Genomic DNA, 11,068 nt, shown 5'->3' with positions numbered 1-11,068 from the left:
AATCTAACTTAGACTCAGTTTTTGAGTTCCACCTCGACTTCAGGAGTCGTGATGAAATGTTTTTGCTTACTGAAAAGTAAAAAATAGATTCCAGTTCTGACGCATTTTTGCCACAGCCTATCGAAGTTTTTCAAAGGACCTCTATCAGGAAGGCTTAAGTGTCCTAATCGACCGATCGATCAATAGTTCTCAGCGAGTGGGGCCGATTCCCCTCCGGCCTGCACCATCAAGTTAAAGAAAACAAAAGATTTGCAGAATCTAAGCAGGTTTTTTTTTAGCACAATTACAGAACAAAAAAACAATTTTTGCCCTTTACACACTGAAACCCCAAACAGTGTAAGTAGATACATGCTCATTTTAAAATCACCATCAAGTTTCTCTTTTGCTTGGAAATCTGAGAACAAGGACTTCTGAGTTTGATCTTTTAGGTGATCAGTGTCCGTAAGAAAATGTTTATTTTTCAAGGATTTGGGAATACATTCCTTTTAAAAAGCCACATGTTTTACCATATTACCTGGAAACTAGCTTCAGTGTTTCAGACTCAAAAACATTACGAAACAATCATCTTTTTCATTTTGGAATAAAAAAACTTTGTATCAAAAATGAACATGAACTTATATTTAATAGATGAACATTAGGAAAACTAACATGTCAGAATGAATTTTTACTAGTACAGTAGAAGAACAAAGAGAACAGTAATCTGACAACCAAAATTGAATGTCCTGACTTTTTATTTTTCTAACTTCTTGGCATCCTTACTTGGCTGCTTCACTTTCTTCAGAACTGTTATTTCATAACCCTCTTTAAAAGCGTTGAGAGATTTCTGCCGTTCCTCCTGCAGACAAAGAAAGAAAGGTTAGAACGTGATGTTCTGAGAGACACACTTCAACCAAAATGCTTCTTGTGGGTTTCTATATCCTTCAGTGTCAGCCGTCTTGCAGATTCACCTGCATGTTCTGGTACATCTCCAGTTGCTGCTTCACGAGCTCCCTTCGGTCAGACGCGTATTGTTTGTGCTTTTCCAGAAAGCTTTCACGGACACACTGATAGGTCTGGATCTTCTCTATAAGCTCTTTGTCACGTTCCTCCTCTTTCTGGGAGTCCGTCAGCTTAGAAGATCCTGTTTGGCCTCTGTGAACGCACAAAGATGGTTTAAAATACAACCAAGTCAAAAAAATAAATAAAAAAGGGGGAGCTTAAGAAAGATTTTGACACGACTGAGGGAGATTTCTGATGAAGAGATGTTAAGACCCACTTTTAAGAAATGTGTTTTTGGTGTTTTTAGCATGTTCTTGTGCTGTTTTTCTCATGATGGAGCACATATATAAAGAAAATTAAGAGTTTTTCTTTATTTAAATCGTTGTAAATCAGGAGCAAATGAAAAAAATGCAGTTTGAAAAAGCTTGTAGGTGTGACGTATGAGTTACTACGGCAAGCCACAAACTTCCTGCTCCGCTTTACTCTGATGATCTTTGTTTTCTTTCTTTGAGTTGCCATCTGGCTCTAAACTGTAAGGCTGGAAAGCTCTAATATCGCTCAGCATTTCTGTTGCACCGCTAATGTTAGGTTGGGGGTGCGAGGGGCTGCAAGCTAGCGGGAGAGCACAGAAATAGATGGATGATGGGAAGGGGGCAGGGTTACTCCGTGCAGGCTAAAGACAGTATAATAATAATGAAGGGACCACTGGGAAAGCTTTTCAAAAAGATCAAAAGATAATCGGAGTGGGTCTTTGTCCGACTCCCTGTAAACGATTATTTTTTTTTTTAGGACTGACGACAAAATAACTGAATGAAAGAAGAAAATGCATTTTTCTAGATCTTTACATCCACACGTACGCACACACACAAACACACACACCAGGGTTAGAGAAATCAGGAGAGGATGACGAGGTGAAAGGAGAAGGGTACATCTCATCGGAGCAACAACCAGGCCTTGAAATAGCTCTCTAATTAACAGACCCAAATATGAGCTCGTTTGTCTTGGACAGAGGCAGAGACGGAGGGAAAGGACGGAGTGATGGTGTTAGGGGGATGGATGAGAGACTCAGGTGGAACTGTAACGAGTGACTGCGCTCTGAAAAAAAAAGAAAGCATAAAGTCTGATGTTGTGTTTCAGAAAAGCAGCACTAAAAGAGCTTTTACTGCCCTCTAGAGCCAACAGATTCTTCATTCGGTGCAGGGAAAGTACGAAGGGCAACTTGTTCAGTTAACAAGAGCAAAGGTCAGCGACTGGAAATTACTAGTGAAGTCTGGCAGATACTGGATAATCCAGGCTTCCCTTGAGGACACAAACCCTATCGGATCAACACAACATCGTACAAGTAAACAAGCACACACATGAACACAAATGATCCTCTGGTGCTATCGGGTCTTATTTCTGGAGCCCTATTCAAGCCTAAATTTTCTTTTTAGAGACAAATAATGATCATTTGATTGCTGCCACAGCTGGAACTAAGGCAGTTTCCAGAGAAACAGAGAGATGACTGCGGTCTCATCTTAGTTCAAATTTAAAATGCATATTTTCTGCACCAGCATGAGCAGCAAAATGCACTCTGGGGGCAGAATCACACCTGAGCAGGTGACTGAAGTCAGGGAGGGTGTCACTAAAATCTTCGCTGGGTGAACAGGGATCCGGGTCACACGTGGGAGCAGCTGTGAAGGAAAATAGAACTACAAGTGATGAGTGAACACGGAAAGAGCCAGAAAACGTCTGTGTGTGTGCATTTGTGACGCATTACCAGGATCTTTGTTTTTATCCGAGGTGGTTTCATCATCAGCTTCATTCAGAGGTCGGTTTAGAAACCTTGGACGGGTCTCTAGGGACTTCAGATGTGACAAATAGAGTCAAAACGAATGCATCAACCATTTGTAAGGTGTCTCGGCGATGTCGGCGTCACCTTGGCGTGGCGTCCTGGTTCGAGCTTTTCCCAGCTGTTTTTTATGGCTCTGATCTCATCACTCCTCTCTGTGTCCTTCTTCACCTCAATGCTTTCCGTTTTGGTTTTTTCAGTGACAACACGCAGGATCCAGTGAGGCTTGGTCAGGTCAAAGCTCTGCACAAAGCCAAAGAACACCAAAGCGTTTGTTTAGGTTACGTACAAACTAAATTAAATAGAAATTATTACCTTTTTCACGGTCAAAATGGTCTTTACATCAAGAGAACGAATCAAAATAGAAGCTGAACGCAAACAATGTGTTAGAAAAGTTGATAAGAAAAGTGACTCCTGGTAAAAACCTCCCTGTTATTGTTAACATTTTAATGGGTAACAGTTCATCACTGACTATTTACTAATCCCTCTGGTTGATTTTGTCACACAATTTTACCATGTCCTGCTTGGATCCAGATGTAGAAGCTGCAGCAGATTTTCCCTTCTTTCCATCCCTTTCGGCTTTGCGGCTGCTCTGGAGCTCGTCAGGGGGCCTATCAGGGGCTTTTGGGTCGGTTGTGGACAAATTCACATCTTATTAAGACAATATTTGAAGTTTGCAAACATTCCTGGAGTACTCAGTACTAATTTGATGTAAAAAAAAAAGATGCTACTAGCTGTGCTGAAAGCTTTCTGGATGCACAAAATTCCATGTTTTCTCTCCACTAAGTCTTTGATCATTTTGTTTTAAATGTTTTATCTTTGAAGAAAAAACGTATTTGCGACAAAAACCAAAGTTGCTGATAAGAACATTTTTTCCTCAAAGTCCCCTCCAAGTTGAGAGCATGTGAAGCTGTAAGTGTCATACACGTATTTGTGTGCTAGATGGCACTGTTGTACTTCAGAGCTGCAGCCATTACCATGCTTAAAAATCAAGCAAATCTCACGTCTTTAAAATTGAACAGTTGGTCTTCTGGCCAACTCTCTCAGTCCATTTTATGACTTGACAACATGTTTATGAGTTATTCTGATAAATTCATCTGTTGATCTTCCTTGACTTGAGTGTCACCTTCGTTTGTGAAGTAAAAAAACAGCAGGAAGGACAGTTTTTTGCATAGACTTTGGTCAAAAACACAATCAGGGAATTGTGCTTTCATGCCAAAAATATATCTATATAATCATAATTGTATTGGTTGTAAAGGAAAAGCTGGCATGAGAGCCACTGGGATCCGACTGCTTTCAACACTCGACCTGGAATTCATGACAAGAACACACAAACAGTTTATTCCTTTGGTGGACAGGGATGAGGGTTTTTTTTCTTGCAGTTAAACTGCTTGTTGAACAGTTTTCAAAGCCTGGAGCGGCTTGCAATACGAGCGCATCTTTGCGGCAAGTAAGGAACATGATCAAGGACAGTCTTACCACGGAGACCGATTTAAAACTGGGTGAAATTAATTCACTCTCCTTCTGGGATGCTTCCCAGAGCACCATGGGGCAAAAGCCAACTTCATCTGACATCTCATTGACCCATTTCTACAAGATTATTGGGAAAACACAGGAGGTTTGTGTGGAGGTTGGCCCAACACAAGCAGGTGCCAACAAAGTCCTCACCCTCATTCTGAACATATATTTAACCATCTATATATTTAAACAGCAAACACTGCATGATGAATAACAGAACAAGAATTCAGTGAAATCTGACTGGATTTACTTCCCATTCAGCCATAGAAGCTGTCTCTTTGCAACACTTCATCCCCGATCTTTCAATTGATCCAATTAGTGTGGGGTGTTTAAGGCATAGATGCCGAGCTGGTGGCAGGGGACAGGATTAGAGCCCCAGCCAATGACCAGTGGGCAGAAGAAAGCAAGGCCTGATCTGTGAAAGCAGCTGTACTCGTTTGGCTTTCATTAGGCTGGTGATTATAGGCCTCTGGCTATCTGCAAGCAGCGAAAATAAAGCGGCATCTGCCCCGGACTTCTTCTTCTGGGGACTGAGTATCAGCCAATTTCAAAGTTGCCACAAAACATAAATCATGCAAAAGAAAACATGACATTACAAAACCTTTTTTAGAACCCAGGGATTAAGTGCTGAGTGCTTCTGAATAGTGAAAATGATTCATGGGCATTAGGGGAATACATGTATTTAGGGATATCTGAGTCATGTAATGTCCATATTGAGGGTGAGACATTCAAATAAAGATTTATGTCACTGTGATTTACTTTCATGGCTGTCCTGTGGGCTACTAAAAACGGGAAACTGACCTCTCATCTCCTTCTTCTCCTTGTCTTTAAGCATATTGGCAAAAGTCAACTCCGATTTATCCAAAGGCCAGCTCCCATAGAGCACTTGAGCCTGCACAACGTACTTGTGTTCCTGTCGAGCACAGATACATGCAAAAAGCAGTTATCATCAAACCCAAATGTTTTTATTTTTCAGCCGTTTCAGAGCGCTATCGCGGCCGGAAAGAACATCCCATTTTGTTTCTGCAGCTCTGTGGCCTCCTTGACTGAAGCACAAAGGCAGAGAGGAGGCAGAGGGCCTGTTCAGCCAAGATGATATCACGGGTGATAACTCCCACACGTGTGACACACAACAGAAAAGACACAATTCTGAAACAAAGTCAAGGTAAGACCCCAGCTGGCAGAAAGACACACAAAAAGAAAAAATAGAGTGTTAGTCATGTGAAGCTCCTTTTTTTTCATCCTGTTCATTGTTTTTTGCTCCCAGCTTAGTATAAAAGATTCATATTCCAGAATTGTGCTAAGAATATTAAATTGATATTTGTTTGAATAAATTGGTCTAAAATTCTATGATAAGCATTAATATCTGCTCACATAGTTTGTGTGAATATGTCTCAATCCCTTTGAAGACAGTTTTTTTTGTTTTCTTTTTTATTTCTTTTCAAGTTAAAAACAATTTGTTACAAGTTTAACCAAAAGAAACCATTTTTCTTTTAAAAGAATTGTTAAAGATCCCCTCCGATCACCTTTAGAGCCCATTTAAGTGTTCCCAGTGTTTTCTCTTTTTTTTTTATTGTTTTATGGTGTTTTCGGACAAAATCAAAAAACCTGCGTTGTTTTCTACAACAAAGTTTTTGCAGAGCAGTTGAAAGCAATACTGGAGCAGGGTGCTTGTGTGTCTTTTTTAAACTGTTTTTTTTTTCATCTGCTCCTGATTCACAACAATTTGAATGAAAAAATACTCTAAAATGTAATTTAGAGCTTAATTTTCTCAATACATTTCCTAAATGATCAAAAAATGCCACAAGATCATGTTAAAAACACCAAAAACGCAATTTTCATCAGTGGGACTTTAAGATACTTAACTGGTCCAGAATCCCGTTTTACACTTACAGACCCTTTCTGTTATCATTTACAACATGATTTTTGATACACGGGTGAGTCTGCAGACACTAAAAACAACTGCTCTGATCTTAACAACAAAACCTCCTCTCCAGATCTCTTTCTTTTGTCACATGCTACCAGCTTGAATGTGTGTGGGTGATTGTAAATGTGTGTATCCATGTGTGTGAAAGGGTAGGAAGAAAACAAGTGGGTGAAAAAGACAGAGAAGGCAAGTGAGATGAGTCAAGTGTTTCGGCAACGCAGACAGTTGTCAGTGATACCAGAGTGTGTAGGGGAGGCTGGTCAGAGTCGGCTTCTCCAGCTGCGTCGTCTGTCCTCAGTCTTTGCTGAGATGTTTCCTGGGTGGAGTCTGAAACAGACAACAGCTCTTTGGAATCCACCTGGACGTGGATTTTAGTGTCCAATTTGGATTCCAAATTGTTACTTAAAAACATGTCTTTTGGTAGCATAAAAAAACAAAACAAAAAAAAACAAAAATATGCTAAATAAGTTCTTGCAAAGAAACATTTTGATGTTATGATCTGCAATGGAATTCTTTAAAATATATCCAACATGAGGACCTGTCATGATGAGGAGGTGTCTGAGCCTGTCTTCTTTCAACAGTCTCTAAAAGCCGTTTCACACGGCCACTACGTGTATTTTGCGCATATTGCACAGATAAAAACTAGTCATAAGTGAATATACGTGGAAAAAGTGAGAAAAGTTGTTGTCTTTACGTGAAAAGTATCCCAAATAAACCATGCAAAGAAAACATAAATCAACGTAGAACATGAACCGTGAATTATATGCAATTCATTGGTAATATGTGCGTCAAATACATCATTTGAACATGTCATGTGCGCCGTATACGCGATTTAAAAAGTTATACATCCATGGTACATGCGTGAAAAGTCAGTTAGTCGTGGAAAGCCACAAATATTGCGCATGCATCTCGGAAAAATCACACACAATTTTATGTAATAAATGTATAAACTATGTACAATAGGAATAAACCGGCTAATTCTCAATCAACCCAAAATTTGGAACAGCTCAAAATCAAATTCACAAAACCCTCCACGAACATCAGCGCACATCCATGAACGATGAACGCAAGCAACACTTCTGAATTACGCACATCACGCATGTGTCGCAAAAGACTGAACTTTAATTTCTGGAAAATTCCCAAAATGTAAAAAGTGGCTGAGTGACACGGTCTTCGTGCTTCAAAGGTTGACTGGACATTTGAAGTAAGGCTTAGAAAAAAATAATGTATTGATTTGATCAGATTTATTGGTTTATACATTATAATAAAATCATAAATTGATCAGAAAATAAACAAAGGTGATGCCATGTTCTTGTTACGGCTGAGGGGGTCATTTTTGTTTTATTTGTACTTTTACCATGTTTTTCTGTCTTTGTTTTCTTTTGTCCAGCTAGGCATTAAAAGATTGCCTCATCATCTGTTGGCTATGTCCTGCACCCCCCTACCCCCACCCCTGATAGTTAAAGGCTTTGGTTGTTGTATTTTGTGTGTTTTTGCACAAATGCTTCATTTTTCTGTAATAAATCCCAGCTTATTGTCGCCTGGGTTTGCCTGTGAGGGTTTTGGGTCATTGGGGTGTTTAATCTGTTACATCCTTTTAAGCCTCTAGACGGGGTGTGACATTCCTTACAGTATAATTACTCACTATCATAAATAGAATGTATTTGCAGTTATACAAACAATACACACACAAGTCACACTGGATTCATTAAGTAGAAATAATATTCAAATAGAGTAAAAAACATTTTTATTTTTTTCTTGAAAGGGAGCCGGAAGAAGTGAGTTTATATAATTCCACCCTTATTGTTCTTTTTCTTACATTATTGCCATTTCCTTGTTCTTGTCAGATCAATTTAAGTGTCAAAGGGAATAAAGAGAATAGACTACAAGGGCCAATCAAATGTCTTTTTGATAATTTTGAAAATAACAAAAAGCCAATATGGTCAAAGGTCGGAATAAAAAACTGTGTGCTGTTTTTATAACATGAAAAATACATTTTGGCTTCCAAAATCCAAACGCTAGTACAAAAGAAAACCTCTTAACAGCTTTATTGTACCCGAGCTGTAAAAAAAACCATTGATGCATCACAAACTATAGAAATGCTCATTTTCTTTAAGGACAAGTTGGTTTGTTTTAGGGAATACGCTTTTATAAAACTAAAAACCTCAAGTGAAACATACATTTTCCTATCAAATGAATCAAAAGCACATCAACGTAAAAGCGATTGTACGGTGGCCGTTTGCATTTCATTTTTCTTTTTTGCCAGTAGTTTTTTATTTTTGCTCCTTTTTTGTTGTTGCTGCAATGGCGGTTCTCGGCCACCGTACGATTGTGTTACTACTTACTGCAAATGTTTACAGCTAACCTCTTTGAAGAAGGAAGTGGAAGAGTGGGATCATCACATGGCCCCTCCCAGTGTTGGCAACCTCTTCCTTATCTTGGTCCAGGATGGACAGGTGTATCACCACATCTGACTTGGATGTCTGAAATTGAACTGTTGCCATGGTTTCTGCTCTGACTTGAACAAGATAACTTTAAAAAAGAAAAGGTACTCTTAGTATCAAAGTAAAATCCAATTATCTTGAAAATTGCAATTAACACATTTCAAAGTAAAAGCGTAACTTTATGTATTTTGACGTTGATTATTGATACACACCGACAAATAAGATTTTTTTTGTTTGGAATGTAATATTCCTGGAATTTCTTCACTGAGAATGCATTGAGTGGAGTTTCCCGCGACATTTTTGGAAGTGGCTCCTCTGTGCCAATCAAAACCATCTTCCATTTGGCATCAGCAGGAAGTGATTGGGGTTTCCAAACTTCTGCCACAAAAGTGTAACCACTCTGAAACAAAAGATAAAGACAGGTAACGACCAACACATAAAATCTCATTTCAAAATAAAACAAAAATAACTTCCATTTTATTTGATTTATTTTACATATTTACAGATTTTCTTAAATCAAATGGTAGATCTAAAGTGTTTAATAAAGAAACTGATCCCTAGCAAATGCAATAAAAAAATATTACTAAAAGTATCTCAGCTGAAAAAGCAACATTTATTATTGAAAGCATTTTTTGAATCAACAGACCTTGTTAGGCTCAAATACACGAGGTGGGACTTTCGTGAAGAGCAATTTTACCTCCTCCCCAGTATCATTATTTATCACATGCAGCACATTTCTAACTGGAGAAAAGACCTTTACTGCCAGCAGCATCTTCCGTGGAACCAGGAAGACCTCTCTTTAACAAGGAAGGACAAAACAAGAAGGATATCATAAACTTTCAGTCTCAGAGAAGACAATCTTCTAAAGGAGAATTCTCTTTTTTGATTCCATTTTTTTTTACAAGAATGATAAGAATTCAGTGAGGATCCTGACCTAAAGACCATCTCCCAGAAGTCAGCTGTCTCTCGCAGAGGAACAGAGAAATCCGTAAAGAAGATTCTGGGCGGTTCTTTGTGAAGAGAAGGGTAAAGCTGGGCTTTCTCTTCAGAGTTGTCAAACATATATCTGTTCTCCAAAAGCACAGAATATCAGAGCATGAATATAACCATTGCTGTCTTCTAAATCATGATTACAGTGACTAAACCAAACATTGAAATAGATCCTTCAAATATGTTAAATCCCCTCTTTAATTGACCTAAATATCAATAAAATAAAACATTCAACAAATACATTTTCGGATGACAGAAGTTGCCTTTCAATGCGAAGACATTCAAAGGTTCTTGAGGCTCGACACTTCCTCCTATCATACACACACACGCACAGTGGGTGTGTGGCTACAGTGCTCCAGCACACATACTTCCTCAGGCAGCAGGTCACTCGGCAGACGCTGCTAGCCTTTTGGAAGGAGAAGAGTATAAACAGCAGATGGTATCACTGGGAAAAGATGGAACACAATGCGGAACATACTTGCTGCATGGACCCCACAGGCTCCCACAACCAGGAGAGGAAGCAGATTTTGAGCATGCAGTGCAGCAAAGAGGCTAAACGCTTGCCGTGCTACGCACAGTGTTTGGCATAGAACTGTAGGAGCGCTCTGACATTCCTAGATATCCAACCTATTTGTCCATCCACTGCTGCATCCCAAACGGAATGGTTTCCTTTAAATGAAACAAAACTATTGGATTTTTTTTACCTATACAATATGGCTGCATGTTTTTCCGTGTCAGCTTCAATCTTTGGCCACATATCTGAGAGGATTTCAGCTGCGTTCAAGTTCTCCTTTGTTCCTGAAGAATAGAAATGCAAGAAAGAAAAGGAAAAAAAGCCACCTTTGAAGATAAAATGTCAAACACATGGAAAACGGTTGATATTAAACAAAAAAGACAGCAAATTGCTTTTTTGCCTCGTTCGGTGAGAGGTGACAGGAAATTACTAGCACTTTGATTTTTCCCTTCAGGCTTATCTCACCAAAAGGGGAACCACTCTGACAGAGAAGGATCTCTGATTAATAATAATGCACATTGTACTGATGAGTGTGTCTCACTGAGTGTTTTCTAGAGAGAAATGCTCTGAGGAGACAGATAAATCGTTTATTATTTTTCACATCTGGCAAAGAGGTCCTGTGTTCCTCCTGCTGGTGTTCGCGCAAATAGTCGTCGTTTAGAGTCTAACATCATCAGGCCGAGGCGGGCCGGGGAGAAATGGCTTCCTATCATTTGGACAAGCACGTGAGAAAGGAGACTGAGGAAGGAAGGGACATAAAAAGAAGAAAAGCGAGGAAAGAGGAGCTTCTTTTAGGCTGACAAAGTACGATTGCTAAAAATCAAGGTTTGATTTCCTTTGATTGGTTTGTGTGTGTTCACGCTGAC

At 39.2% G+C, this 11,068-nt stretch overlaps 1 protein-coding gene across 5 annotated transcripts in view; it reads right to left on the bottom strand.

Annotated features, from left to right (window-relative positions):
- Positions 1 to 422: 422 nt before the first annotated feature.
- Positions 423 to 11,068, bottom strand: part of adgb (androglobin) — a 29,057-nt gene continuing 18,411 nt past the window's right edge. For 3 of the 5 annotated variants that reach the window (XM_011491636.4, XM_020714580.3, XM_078942839.1), the window contains 13 exons: positions 10,393 to 10,486; positions 9,633 to 9,764; positions 9,345 to 9,495; positions 8,911 to 9,098; positions 8,620 to 8,786; positions 6,493 to 6,581; positions 5,129 to 5,240; positions 3,324 to 3,430; positions 2,897 to 3,052; positions 2,738 to 2,822; positions 2,570 to 2,651; positions 948 to 1,131; positions 423 to 835 (listed from right to left, as the gene is read on the bottom strand). In XM_011491636.4, coding sequence (XP_011489938.2) covers positions 731 to 835; positions 948 to 1,131; positions 2,570 to 2,651; positions 2,738 to 2,822; positions 2,897 to 3,052; positions 3,324 to 3,430; positions 5,129 to 5,240; positions 6,493 to 6,581; positions 8,620 to 8,786; positions 8,911 to 9,098; positions 9,345 to 9,495; positions 9,633 to 9,764; positions 10,393 to 10,486 — 1,652 coding nt within the window. In that variant the 3' untranslated portion in view covers positions 423 to 730. Of the gene's footprint in view, positions 836 to 947; positions 1,132 to 2,569; positions 2,652 to 2,737; positions 2,823 to 2,896; positions 3,053 to 3,323; positions 3,431 to 5,128; positions 5,241 to 6,492; positions 6,613 to 8,619; positions 8,787 to 8,910; positions 9,099 to 9,344; positions 9,496 to 9,632; positions 9,765 to 10,392; positions 10,487 to 11,068 lie in introns of all 5 variants that reach the window. The other 2 variants (XR_013654097.1, XM_020714579.3) reach the window with 2 other exon arrangements.

The sequence above is a fragment of the Oryzias latipes genome, chromosome 24 (genome assembly GCF_053564925.1).
Source record: "Oryzias latipes strain Hd-rR chromosome 24, Olatipes_Hd-rR_3.1".
NCBI classification, from domain to species: domain Eukaryota; kingdom Metazoa; phylum Chordata; class Actinopteri; order Beloniformes; family Adrianichthyidae; genus Oryzias; species Oryzias latipes.
The sequence above is the reverse complement of the archived record's forward strand: the minus strand, read 5'-3'. Positions and strand labels throughout refer to the sequence as shown.